This window comes from Nannobrachium achirus, assembly GCF_963921795.1.
Source record: "Nannobrachium achirus genome assembly, chromosome: 4".
NCBI lineage: Eukaryota > Metazoa > Chordata > Actinopteri > Myctophiformes > Myctophidae > Nannobrachium > Nannobrachium achirus.
Window position 1 is genome coordinate 6508187 of NC_137813.1, and position 14786 is coordinate 6522972.

At 45.1% G+C, this 14786-nt stretch overlaps 1 protein-coding gene across 3 annotated transcripts in view; it reads left to right on the forward strand.

Annotated features, from left to right (window-relative positions):
• Positions 1–14786, forward strand: part of srebf1 (sterol regulatory element binding transcription factor 1) — a 56816-nt gene that overhangs the window by 26924 nt on the left and 15106 nt on the right. For all 3 annotated transcript variants that reach the window (XR_013961905.1, XM_080723575.1, XM_080723576.1), the window contains exons 9-14: positions 3244–3425; positions 4840–5101; positions 7774–7940; positions 12919–13087; positions 13396–13504; positions 14053–14162. Coding sequence is in view for 2 of the 3 variants with exons in the window: in XM_080723575.1 (XP_080579701.1) it covers positions 3244–3425; positions 4840–5101; positions 7774–7940; positions 12919–13087; positions 13396–13504; positions 14053–14162 (999 nt within the window). In the remaining variant the exon portion in view is untranslated. The remainder of the gene's footprint in view (positions 1–3243; positions 3426–4839; positions 5102–7773; positions 7941–12918; positions 13088–13395; positions 13505–14052; positions 14163–14786) is intronic.

Sequence of the window (14786 nt, forward strand, 5' to 3'; positions counted from 1 at the left end):
GGGCATGAGCCAAAAGAAATTGCAATTGTAATCATTCAGGGTTTTTTATGATCCTTAGGGTCATCCAAAACACGTTAAAAATCTTCCAAAATATTCTTAGTGGATCTTAGTGGATAAATTCAGGGGGTTCAAGTTTGGGTCCCTTCACTAGGGTTTTTTCATGATTCTGAAGCCATTGCAAGCATTTGTTTTGCACGAAAAACATTCCTCTGGCCAAAAACGGACCCACAACACTACATGTATAGTATAGTGATGGTTTAGTGACGAGTCATCACTTTTCACACTTTTTTGGGGTCCATCTTTAGCCTGAGGAATGTTTTTCATGCAAAACAAATGCTTGCAATGGATTCAGAATCATGAAAAACTCCTAGTTAGATCCCTCACATGCTACTTAAAGAATATATTTTTTAGGTATTTTTTTCCTGTATAGTAAGTGAAGGGACCTCTGAATTTACCTTGATCCACTAAGAATATTTTGGAAGATTTTTAACATGTGTTTTGGATAACCCTAAGGATCATAAAAAAAACCTTGAACCATTACTATTGCAATTCTTTTGGCTCATGCCCCTTTTTAGCTTAGATTGACTGGCAGACACATGCCTTTACGTGAATTCATTTCCCAATAATGATGACTCACTCATTCCGGAATGGAATAAGGTTAGCCGTGGATAGGAATATATATCTATGGTTCTCAGCCTTTTTGAAGCTGTGAAAGCCGCTTCCAAGGAGTGGCTTTGTGTGTCCCGTTCATGTCCATATATGGTCATTCCAGTCCAGAATGAACAGGTTTTATCTGTCCCGTACCTGTGTGTCCCGTGTGTGTCACGTTCATGTCCATATATGGTCATTCCAGTCCAGAATGAACAGGTTTTATCTATCCCGTACATCCAGAATATGTGTGTAACGTCCGTCCCGGTCTGATGATTGGATGATTAAAAATGTCCAATGAGACCATACTTTGAGGATTGGTCAAGCTTCACATGACAATTCGGCCCTCCAGATATAGTAGAGATCTGCGCGGGACTGATATTTTAATCCCATTACCGCCCGCTCCTGCTTGATTTCTGACCACTCCTGCCCGCCGCCGCAATGATTTCATTTTTGACCGCCCACACGACCCCGCAGACGATTCCTGTCCGCCCGCTTCCGCCCGCAACACACAAATTATGCACGTCCAACAGCCTCCCTCCCATAGAAGACACATTGAGATACAAAACCATTACCAAACAGAATAAGTGTGCGCGATGAGAGGAGCATTTGTGAGGGGTTGCACACACATGTGGGGAAGTGTTTATATTGCGATGGGAGGGAGGGGCATACAGTATATAAATAGTTATATATTGAATTAAATAATGAATGACAATGCCGCCGCGACACGCTGCTCACGGTAGCGTGAGAACAAATGGGAGAAAGAGAGAGGAAGAGCGAGAGACAAAGAGAGAGAGGGCGAGGGACAGAGCCTCAGCCACGGCACAGAGGGAGGGAGAGAGAGAGAGAGAGAGAGAGAGAGAGAGAGAGAGAGAGAGAGAGAGAGAGAGAGAGAGAGAGAGGATGCTGCCCACTCTGCTGGTATGGCTGTATAATAATATAGATAGTAATAACGGTCTGTGTACCTCTGTTCAGAGTCTTGGGGCTGGTTGGACTGGATGCTGTATTGTATAGTAATATAAGTGTGTACCTCTGTTCAGAGTCCTGGGGCTGGTTAGACTGGATGCTGTATTGTATAGTAATATAAGTGTGTTCCTCTCATCAGAGTCCTGGGGCTGGTTGGACTGGATGCTGTATTGTATAGTAATATAAGTGTGTACCTCTGTCCAGAGTCTTGGAGCTGGTTGGACTGGATGCTGTATTGTATAGTAATATAAGTGTGTTCCTCTCATCAGAGTCCTGGGGCTGGTTGGACTGGATGCTGTATTGTATAGTAATATAAGTGTGTACCTCTGTTCAGAGTCCTGGGGCTGGTTAGACTGGATGCTGTATTGTATAGTAATATAAGTGTGTACCTCTGTTCAGAGTCCTGGGGCTGGTTAGACTGGATGCTGTATTGTATAGTAATATAAGTGTGTACCTCTGTTCAGAGTCCTGGGGCTGGTTGGACTGGATGCTGTATTGTATAGTAATATAAGTGTGTACCTCTGTTCAGAGTCCTGGGGCTGGTTGGACTGGATGCTGTATTGTATAGTAATATAAGACTGGATGCTGTATTGTATAGTAATATAAGTGTGTACCTCTCATCAGAGTCTTGGGGCTGGTTGGACTGGATGCTGTATTGTATAGTAATATAAGTGTGTTCCTCTCATCAGAGTCCTGGGGCTGGTTGGACTGGATGCTGTATTGTATAGTAATATAAGTGTGTACCTCTGTTCAGAGTCCTGGGGCTGGTTAGACTGGATGCTGTATTGTATAGTAATATAAGTGTGTACCTCTGTTCAGAGTCCTGGGGCTGGTTAGACTGGATGCTGTATTGTATAGTAATATAAGTGTGTACCTCTGTTCAGAGTCCTGGGGCTGGTTGGACTGGATGCTGTATTGTATAGTAATATAAGACTGGATGCTGTATTGTATAGTAATATAAGTGTGTACCTCTCATCAGAGTCTTGGGGCTGGTTGGACTGGATGCTGTATTGTATAGTAATATAAGTGTGTACCTCTGTTCAGAGTCCTGGGGCTGGTTGGACTGGATGCTGTATTGTATAGTAATATAAGTGTGTACCTCTGTTCAGAGTCCTGGGGCTGGTTGGACTGGATGCTGTATTGTATAGTAATATAAGTGTGTACCTCTGTTCAGAGTCCTGGGGCTGGTTGGACTGGATGCTGTATTGTATAGTAATATAAGTGTGTACCTCTGTTCAGAGTCCTGGGGCTGGTTGGACTGGATGCTGTGTTGTATAGTAATATAAGTGTGTACCTCTGTTCAGAGTCCTGGGGCTGGTTGGACTGGATGCTGTGTTGTATAGTAATATAAGTGTGTACCTCTGTTCAGAGTCCTGGGGCTGGTTGGACTGGATGCTGTATTGTATAGTAATATAAGTGTGTACCTCTGTTCAGAGTCCTGGGGCTGGTTGGACTGGATGCTGTATTGTATAGTAATATAAGTGTGTACCTCTGTCCAGAGTCCTGGGGCTGGTTGGACTGGATGCTGTATTGTATAGTAATATAAGTGTGTACCTCTGTTCAGAGTCCTGGGGCTGGTTGGACTGGATGCTGTATTGTATAGTAATATAAGTGTGTACCTCTGTTCAGAGTCCTGGGGCTGGTTGGACTGGATGCTGCCCACCCTGCTGGTATGGCTGCTCAACGGGGTCCTGGTGTCGGGTGTTCTGATCCGCCTGCTGGTCTACGGAGAGCCGGTGACCCGACCCCACTCTGGATCCTCTGTGCTGTTCTGGAGGCACCGCAAGCAGGCCGACCTGGACCTGGCCCGGGTAAGACAACATCTGTTAACTGTTAACTATTTACAATGTAGGCCTTTAGCCTTGTAGACGCTTTTTATCCAGAGCGACTTACAGTGCATTTTAACAGTGGGCAACAGCGGGCGACGGGCGGCCATATATTCCGGAAGTGCGTTATATAAGGAAGGTAAACACATACTGTACATCAAATGCAGAGAGACAGTGTAGAGCCTCAGTAAACTAGGACTATACCGTAGGTAAACCAAGAATTATTGATTGATTGATGTAATACTTTATTAGCAGTTTGTATAGGAAGAGCAGAGGACAGAACAGTTCAGATACAAGGTCCTCTAATAAGCACTATGGCTTGTTCACATTGGTGTACTCAGTTCAGAACAATTTGAGAACAGAGGACTTGGCATCAGTCTAAAAAATACAATATCAAAACATTATAATCTGTACACTGAAACTATAGAAACTAGGATGGTTCTTTCCTCTCATGGTCAGTCTCTGTGGTAGGGCTGCGAATCTTTGGGTATCCCACGATTCGATTCAGAATCGGTTCTTGGGGTCACGATTCACAATTTTTTTTCGATTCTTTCAAATCCAAACGATTCGAATTCAGTAACGATTATTTTCCGATTTAAAAACAATTCTCGATTCAAAACGATTCTCTATTCAATTCATATATCAGGATCTACTCCAGTCTGCTGGCATGAAAGCAGAGTACATTTACGTAGCTTTTATAATTGTAAAGGTTTTATCAACTTATTGCAATAATGTAAACAAACAAAGGTAAATCCAAGAACACATGTCTGAATTTTTCATGCTTGCACACATTCTTTTAACTTGTACAAACACAACATAATATCTAATACATTATCGTAATAAAATCATAAAATAAAAATCATAAAAATCATAATATTTAATAAATAATATCTAATACAAAAATCGATTTTTGGAAAATGAGAATCGATTCTGAATCTTACCATGTTAGAAACACAATTCGAATTCGAATCGATTTTTTCCTGCACCCCTACTCTGTGGTTGTGGTGGTGTTTTCATTCTGTGGTTCTAGTGGTGTTTTCATCCTGTGGTTCTAGTGGTGTTTTCATCCTGTGGTTCTAGTGGTGTTTTCATCCTGTGGTTCTAGTGGTGTTTTCATCCTGTGTGCTTCTGGTGGTGTTTTCATCCTGTGGTTCTAGTGGTGTTTTCATCCTGTGGTTCTAGTGATGTTTTCATCCTGTGGTTCTAGTGGTGTTTTCATCCTGTGGTTCTAGTGGTGTTTTCATCCTGTGGTTCTAGTGGTGTTTTCATCCTGTGGTTCTAGTGGTGTTTTCATCCTGTGGTTCTAGTGGTGTTTTCATCCTGTGGTTCTAGTGGTGTTTTCATCCTGTGGTTCTAGTGGTGTTTTCATCCTGTGGTTCTGGTGTTGTGTTGTTTCCAGGGGGACTTTGCCCAGGCCAGTCAGAACCTGTGGATGTGCATGAAGGCCCTGGGCAGACCGCTGCCCACCTCCCAGCTGGACCTGTCCTGTGCCGCCCTGTGGGCCCTGCTGCGGCTGTGTCTGCAGCGGCTCTGGGTGGGCCGCTGGCTGGCCGCCCGGGCCGGGGGGCTGCGGCACGACCCGCCCCGCCAGGAGGACGCCCGCAAGAGCTGCCGGGACGCCGCCCTGGTCTACCACCGCCTGCACCAGCTGCACATGACCGGTAATAAACCCTAACCCTAACCCTAACCCTAACCTACCACCTGCACCAGCTGCACATGACCGGTGGGTGTCTGACCCCTAACCCCTAACCCCTAACCCTAACCTACCGCCTGCACCAGCTGCACATGACCGGTAATAAACCCTAACCCTAACCCCAACCCTAACCTACCGCCTGCACCAGCTGCACATGACCGGTAATAAACCCTAACCCTAACCCCAACCCTAACCTACCGCCTGCACCAGCTGCACATGACCGGTAATAAACCCTAACCCTAACCCCAACCCTAACCTACCGCCTGCACCAGCTGCACATGACCGGTAGGGCTGTGAAAATGTGCCAAAAATAGCATTCGAATATTCGCCCGAAAATCCACCGTTGATTCGAATAAATTCGAATATTCGAAAATATTGAATAATTCGAAGCATTCGCACTTCGAAGCTGTTTATTCTAGACAGTCGCTTCTATCGCTTTTTTTTTTTTACTGTGTGCAGGTCCGCGTTGGTCAGGGACGTGCAAAGAATGTTAAGAGAGGCAGGGGCTGACATTTCTAAAAGGGCCTTTTGGTGGACAATTCTCTGTTAAAAGGGCAGGGGCTCAAGCCCCGTTTGATGTATGTGTGCACGTGCCTGCGTTAGAGCAGAATCGGATCGTCTTGCAAAGCGTGCCTCACTCACAGCAGCTGTGATTGAGTTGAGTTGGAACAGCCACGACATGAAATGAGCAATTATAATCACACCAATGGATTATGTTTTGGTTTGAACAAAATTGGGTAGTCTACAAGAGCAGTGTGAGTGACGGAGGAAGTTTTACCGTTACCGCGTGGCTGCGTGCGGGGAGATTGACTCGGTGAGAGAAGAAATCCATGCTTTTTTATAGTGTTTTCGGTGGAGAAGTCTCGTTGTTGTATGCCTTCCCGTCACTACTAAATGAGTCGCCCGTTTCAGCTCGACTCGTTAATCATTCTGAATCAACGTGAGCCAGTTTAAAAGCACTGTGTGTGCACTGCACTGTGCACTGTCTGCGAGGCGGACGAGTGCATCTCTCCACTCCGACATGTGACGGCCAGTGACAGTGTGAAGGGAAAGTGAAGCAGCTGGAGGTTTATTCTTCGCTGTATGACGGTGTCGCTAAATAGGCACCCTTAATGTACAAGCTCACAACGTAATGAACGTATTGGATCAGCGACGTATTGTGGACTTGTAGATCAACCCACTTTTGCAGCAGCGAATGGAGACTTCTGCCTTGCGAGGCCAGCCACCTTTTAACGTTCCATGCGCCCAGAATCTCGCGAGAAGTGCGGTAGATTTGTTTTAATTAAATATAAATTAATTCGAAGCTCCATTTTTTACGTTCGAATATTCTTTTATTGTTAACATTCGAACGAATCTTCGAATATAGAATATTCTTTCACACCCCTAATGACCGGTAATAAACCCTAACCCTAACCCCAACCCTAACCTACCGCCTGCACCAGCTGCACATGACCGGTGGGTGTCCCACTAACCCTTACCCATACCCCATACCCCATACCCCAACCCTAACACTAACACTGGTCTACCACCACCTCACCAGCTGCACATGACCGGTGGTTGTTCCACTAACCCATACCCGTCCCATACCCCATACCCCTAACCCATGCCACCATGGTAACAATGCTGAACTGACATCAACAAAGCACAACTGACATCACTGACTGACTTCACTACTAATGCCCAAATTTGGAGATGACATCACAGACTGGCCTGGACACAGAACACCATTTGTGGGCATAAAAGAGGGCCAGACAGACGGCTATTGCACAACTGCACAATCAATGGTGACTGTTCTGCCCAACGGGCACCGGTCTGGGTTCTCCAACATTACTTCTGAGACTCCTACATTCAGGCCCTCATCGCACACCTCCGGGCACATGACTGGTCTAATCTAAATGACATTGGAACCTTTGCATAAGCCTGCATGGGTGCCAAGGCTAGGTCAGGTGCTACAGGCTAAGGTGGACATTGGGAGTGAACATCTAGTTTAGCCACATCAGAGCTCTCCGAGATTAAATCTCTGTAGTTGCAGACAGGGGCGTCACACCAAATTCTGGGCCCCCTGGGTACAAGGATTCACTGCGGGCCCCCCATGAATGTTAACTATTGAAAAATAGCAGATCTACAAGCTCGCAGCGCGGCACCCTAACCCTAACCCTAACCCTTTTTGAAAAGTCGTGAAAATGTGTGCAAGAAACGTATGTTTCTATGTCAGTGGTGCTCAAAGGTTTTCATGTGAAGGACCCTCAAGATGATATGTATTCGGCCATGGACCCCCATCTCAAAATATTTAGTTACAGGGACCCCCCAGAAGCAAAATTTGAGTTGCAAATGTTCGCTTTAAAAAAAACATATATTCAAAGATTTGCGCACATTTTCACGACTTTTCAAGAAAATAGCAGATCTACAAGCTCGGTGCCGCGCTGTGAGCTTGTATATCTGCTATTTTTCAATAGCTAAAGTTACTAGGGCCCCTCCACCTTGGGCCCTGGTAACTCAGTCCCACTTTCCCCCCCTTGTGACGCACCCTGGTTGCAGAACATTCACCTGAAGGCTGTCTAAGTAACTGGTCCGTTTCTGTCTCTCCGTGTGTGTCTAAGTAACTGGTCCCTTTCTGTCTCTCCGTGTGTGCCCGTGTAGGGAAGCTGAACGGCAGCCACCTGGCGGCGGTGCACATGGCGCTGAACGCGGTCAACCTGGCGGAGTGTGCAGGCTCCTGTCTGCCCGTGGCCACCCTGGGAGAGGTCTACGTCTCTGCCGCGCTGCGCGTCAAGGCCAGCCTGCCCAGGATGCTGCACTTCACCTCTGTGAGTGGGCTTTTATCATCCCGTTTAGGCCCAGAATTATTTTATACTTTAGCTCACGTTTTCAGGCCGAGGACCCCTTAGCTGAGAGAGAGATGAAGCAGGGATCCCCACAACCTGTTTCCATATAGATTCCAACTAGTCTGGGATCACTTCACTTTTTGGGGTAACCGGTCTGGAGCGGAAACCACAACACGTCATGTTGTAGTCCTCAAAGGACTACAATTTGCCGGAAAGATCAAACCGGATTCAGTTTTAACCCAAAATGTTCCCCTGCACTCAAGGACTTACTTTTAGGGCCTACCTAATAAACTCCTTGATGCAGAGTAGTTTTGCTTTTGAAAAATTTGTTTGGTATATGCATCTTTTAGTTCAACTCTTAGCGACTGGCAAGACTACACTAGGCTACTCCAGCATTTTAATAGGGATTGGGGAAACAAACGGAGGGAACCAAACCAAAGCGACGCCGCTTCTTCTAGTGGTTTCCGTGCTCTAGGCGGAAACCAAACGGCCTGTAGTGAACGAACACCAGGCTTTCCCCCAGAAAGCCTGGAAAGCTCTGTGCCAAAAATAGCCGATCTACAAGCTCACAACGCCTCGCAGCGTGATGCGTTGTGAGCTTGTAGATCTGCTATTTTTGGCTTAAGTTCACGGAATATGGATATGGATATATTATATAATATAAAAAAGGAGGAAAAAACGTTTCTATCACTAAAAATTTTGGAGGACCCCCTGTAGTAACTCTGAGGACCCCCTAGGGGTCCCGGAACCCCCGTTGAAGACCCATGCTTTAGCTATTGAAAAATAGCAGATATACAAGCTCGCAGCTCGGCACTCTTGTAGATCCATATGAGCTTCGTATCCATATGATATGATGTGTTTATTTTTGTAACAGTTCTTATATGATGCTATGGTATTTCCATTGGCAAAAATAAAAGGGGGGATGGTGCCCTCTAGTGGCATTGTTGTCAGACCTTGTGTGTACCTAGCTACCTATGGCTATGGACATTTCTCAGTCATTTCAGTTCATTTTTAGGTACCCGTGAAGAGCTCTAGCTTACGTTTCTCCATCGCCACAATTCCATACAGTCGTAGAGGCCAGCTGCTTTGTAACTTTAACACAGGATTCCCACGGCCATGAAATTCCTGGAAATCCTTGAAAGTACTGGAAAAGTTTTGGAATTGATCAAGGGTCCTGGAAAGTCATGGAAAAATATTTAGCTATGCATAGTTTTTCTAAAACACGTATAACATTACACGAAATATGTAACTAATGTACCTTTTTCGCCTAATATATGCAACTAGAAGTTCGCACCCTTCGGGTGCTCGCAGCTGTCACTTGATGCAAACATGTCACGGCTGTCATAACTGTCTGTACGGGTCCATTTGGTTCCATTCTATGCTTTATTTTATCCATAATACCATTCTATGCTTTATTTTATCCATAATACCATTCTATGCTTTATTTTATCCATAATACCATTCTATGCTTTATTTTATCCATAATACCATTATCCATAATACCATTCAAAGTAGGTCGGGAGAGGCTTATTGTCGGTATCAGCCGGTAACACGCGGGAGTCTGTCCCCGTTACAATGCGCTAGACCCCTGGGAGATGGACTGCTGAGGTGGAGCGCCACACCTACCATCAGCTCCCAGTACTTGCCGCACGACTTGCCAAGCCGTGCTACTCATACGCTGAGTTGGCGGTGCCCGGAATCGAACCCATGACCTTGCGGTACAAAGGCGAGAGCTCTACCGACTGAGCTATCCGGGCATACCATTCTATGCTTTATTTTTGCTACACTGCCTGCCTTTGGGCATTATTCAAAGGAGTAACAGACCCATTATTGCGCTGAATGACTTTTATAGGCCTGGAAATTGGTTTAAATATTCTGGAAAAGTGTTGGAAATTCATTGGTAAAAATGTGTGGGAGCCCTGTTAACACTACTGCTCTAGTCTGCACCATTTAGCTGGTAAAATCAAGCGAGTGGCAAAGTGGGTGGCAATTGGAAAAGTGAGTTTACCGTTGTTTAATGCAATCAGATAGGACTTTTCTGCTTGGATGTATGGGCTGTCATGGCCAGAAAGTCTTTTTTTGCCACGCGTTTCTGCATAACCTCTGGGTATGATGATGATGTCACGAGCATACCCTCTACAACACAGAATGTCATGCTTCTGTACATATTCAGAAGAATCTTCCATAAAAGACCCTAATGGGCTCAGATATTTCACAAAAGATAAAGCCTTCAATCTGTGATTTCTTCAACGCAGTTGAACATACATTTGGAAACAATAACCATCGTAATGTTATTATCGTACATATCTGCGCTAATTGTTTAGGGTGGTGGACTTTCATGATATTTTTTGCAAATCGCAGATGGGGAATTGGTCTAACGCAGGGGTCTTCAACGCAAGCTCACAATGCCTCGCTCTGCGAGGCGTTGTGAGCTTGTAGATCCGCTATTTTCGGTAAAGAGGTTTGGTGTAGAGAGGAAAAAGAGCAGACTAAGCACAGATAAAAGGTCAAGTTTATTAGGTAATGATGGCTGAAGTGGTTAAATATCTGAAAACACAAATTGACATGAATCCAAAATACACCGCCAAACGATGAAACAATATGCAATCTATGAAAAGGTAGTGGGGGGTCCCTGCTTCATCTCTCTCTCAACCAAGGGGTCCTTGGACTGAAAACGTTGAAGACCCCTGGTCTAACGGAAACATTCCGTTTTGCTTCAATCCCTGCCTAAACTGCTTCATTATAAATCCGTACAACACTCCCATGCTCTGCTGCTGCTGCCTGTCAGAGTGAAACAGCCTTGCTGTGTTTGGTGTTGTGTTTTTTTCTCTCCCCACCAGTCTTGTGTTCCTTCCTACGCTGTACGAGACTGAGTGAGCAGTAAGCTTATTTCCCAGACTGTTAGGATTTTAACTGACGTCTTCTTGACAACGTTACTGTAGATTCTGGATCCCCGGAGGGTTTATTTGTCACTCACTCATAAAGTACAGTGTGTTGTTGGAGTGACATCAGGCTCCACACACTGGGAGAGCAACAATATATCACCGCTGTTAGAAAACCTACCGTGTTCACATTTACACTTTAGGCCTTTAGCAGATGCTTTTAATCCAAAGTGACTTACAATAAGGAGGTAATAAATCAATATAATAAGCAAGATAATATGCAAGATAATATGCAAGATAATATGTCAATAGATCAACAACAATACAACAAATGCGTAGGAATATCAATCTAGAAAAACAATAACATAGGTAGACCACGCACCAAATCAGTAAAAAACCTAAAAATGCTATCTAGCTTTCACGTATGGTCATCGAGGGAAGGTGGAGTGTTACAGAAGTGCTATGGGGTTAGGTGGAGTCTGAAGAGGTGAGTCTTCAGTCCACGGTGGAAGCTGGGGACTGTTCACGTTTCATCATAAATGATGAACAGTTTATTTTATTCTTTTCCCTATGACGGTCTCGCACAAGAGCAGCAGAACAAGGCCATTTAACAAGCTCACAATGCTTAGCTTCTTTTTTGGGTATTTTTTTTGCCAACGGTCATGTGCAACGTGCTGACTTTTTTTAGCTGACTTTTCAATACCTTTTTCTGCATGTAATCCTGGTGGGACTAATAAGATTTTGGTGAGTAATCCCTGCCGAGCCATGTAGCCTATCTCCTGTAGGGCTGTCACAATTATTACATAATTGTCTGATCGCAATTTCTTTTTTACATAATCACAATTATTTTTCATAATCGTCCTAATCGTTTCCATGTTGAAAAATGTTCATGATCTTTTTTAAAGTGAAAAATAGTGGAAATAGCAGATCTACAAGCTCAACGCGTTGCGATGCGATCGGCTATTTCCACTATCAATGTTCTTTTTTAAGTATAAAATTGTCAAATATGTCAGTAATTTCTTTGTATGTCTAGGTTATGTGTCATATCTGCCATGTGCAACTTCAAAGCCTTAAAGCCAAACAAAAATGTAATTGTCAACGACAAAAACACAATTAAATTGTTAATCGCAATTATTTGAGTGACAATTAATCGTCATGTAAAATGTGATAATCGTGAGAGCCCTAATCTCCTGTAGAGTGAGGTGGCTTGATGTAAAAGTAACACCTCCTGGACATGATGTACAAGTCCACCCCTTGAACAGACGCCAGTACGTCGCAGGGACCTTTACCCCCAATCCAACCCTTGCAGGGAGTCAGGGTTGTGTCCCATTTTTAGTCTTTGAGATGATCCGGTTCGGGAAGGGAACCCAGACCTCCCTATTTGCAGGGCAGATACTCTACCCACAAGGCCACTGAGGATATGAGCCATACAACATGTTTCAGTCATGGGATTTAGTTTTTGAGCGGTGGTCACAACGCTCCTATACGTGGCCGTGTGTGTGGGTCGGTCTGTCTGTCTGTCTGTCTGTATGTCTGTATGTCTGTCTGTCTGTCTCCGGGTCTGTAGCCTGCAGTAACCTTTTCTGACCACACATGTTAAGGGAGGGGCGCTGTTGCACACACACACACACACACACACACACACACACACACACACACACACACACACACACACACACACACACACACACACACACACACACACACACTTTTTTGTTTTTTGCTTTATAATCCAATGTCGACTAAAAGGAGATCCTAGTAATAAACTTGACCTTTCACTCTATACTTAGTCTGCACTTATTACCCTCTACACCAAACCCCTTCGCCCAAAATAGCCGATCTACAAGCTCACAACGCCTCGCAGCGCGAGGCGTTGTGAGCTTGTAGATCTGCTATTTTTGGCTAAAAGTTCTCAGGAAGAAAATAAAGTTTCTATAACACAAAGATTTGGAGGACCCCCTGTAGTAACTCTGAGGACCCCCTGTTGAAGACCCCTGGCTTAGACTATTACAAGTTTCGAGTAGCGGCCGCCTGTAACTGTGACTTTTTGGTTAAATGTTGTGTGTGTCCCCTCACAGCGTGTGTTCCTGAGCAGTGCCCGCCAGGCCTGCCTGTCCTCCAGTGGCAGCGTCCCTCTGGCCATGCAGTGGCTCTGTCACCCTCTGGGCCACCGGTTCTTCGTGGACGGAGACTGGGCCGTACGGAGCACCCCCAAGGAGAGCATCTACAGCCAGGCTGGGAACACTGGTACGCACACACACACACACACACACACACACACACACACACACACACACACACACACACACACACACACACACACACACACACACACACACACACACACACACACACACTGGTGTGGAAAAGTCCTTGAGCAAGACTCTGAACCCCTAGTTGCTCCCGGTGAGCAGGTTGGTGCCTTGCATGGTTTCCTCTGCCATCGGTGTATGAATGTGTGTGTGAATGGGTGAATGTAATGCACTATCTATGTAAAGCGCTTTGGATAAAGCCTCTATATAAATGCACCATTTATTGTGTCTCTCTCTCTCCAGTGGACCCTCTGGCCCAGGTGACCCAGGCCTTCAGAGAACATCTCCTGGAGAAGGCTCTGTACTGTGTAGCCCAGCCTAGAGGAGAGAAGAGCAGCAGCCAGGGAGAGGGGTGAGCACACACACACACACACACACGCATGGACGCACGCACGCACACACACACACACACACACACACACACACACACACACACACACACACACACACACACACACGCACGCACGCATGCACACACCCGTGCACATTTAAGGACCATTTACTGTCGGATGGAGAAAGTTATGCGACGCAAACTTCAATTAAAGATCCATTTTGGTGATCTCCTACAGTATTTTCATGGTGTGGTCAAGGGGTTGTGTGTGTGTGTGTGTGTGTGTGTGTGTGTGTGTGTGTGTGTGTGTGTCTGTCTGTCTGTCTGTCTGGAGCTACATTTATTTTAAATCCTGGATTATGTTTTATACTTTATGTTAAATCCTTTAAACATGGTGTGTGTGCAGGGAGTATGCAGACACTCTAGACTAGAGTATTACATCTTTTAAACATGGTGTGTGTGTGTGTGTGTGTGTGTGTGTGTGTGTGTGTGTGTGTGTGTGTGTGTGTGTGTGTGTGTGTGTGTGTGTGTGTGTGTGTGTGTGTGTGTGTGTGTGTGCGTGCGTGCAGGGAGTATGCAGATGCTCTAGAGTATCTCCAGCTGCTGACCAGTGCCTCGGACGCGGCCGGCGCCACCACACAGTCCTTCGCCATCGGATCCAACATGGCCACCGTCACTGGTAAGCCCCCCCCTCTCCGAGATGGAGTCATCATGGCAGATTTATAATAGTGCTGTCAATGTTAACGTGACAATAACAAGTCAGCGCAAATTCCTTTTAACGGTATAGTTTTTTGGGATACGCGATTAACGCGCTGTGATGTTTGAGCCGTGGTTAGGAAGCGATGCTGCTAATGAACAAACCTCCATGAGGAGGCCTGTTACAAATTAATACATAATCGTTTAATCGCAATTAATTTATCTAATCGCAATTATTTTGCCATAATTGTCATAATCGTGTCAATGGTCTTTTTAAAGTGTAAAGTTGTCAAATATGCAAGTCATTTCTTTGTATATTTAGGTTATGTGTCATATCTGCCATGTGCAACTTCAAAGCCAACAAGACAAACAGAAATGTAATTGTCAACGACAAAAACACAATTAAATCGTTAATCGCAATTATTTGAGTGACAATTAATTGTCATGCTTCTCTCGACAAGACACATTTTAATCGATTGACAGCCCTAATTTGTACGGGGGAAAAAATTATCTCCTCACAAGTATAGGAATACAAGCTCTGTGTGTGCGTGTGTGCGTGCGTGTGTGCGTGTGCATGTGCGTGTGCGTGTCTGTGTCTGTGTCTGTG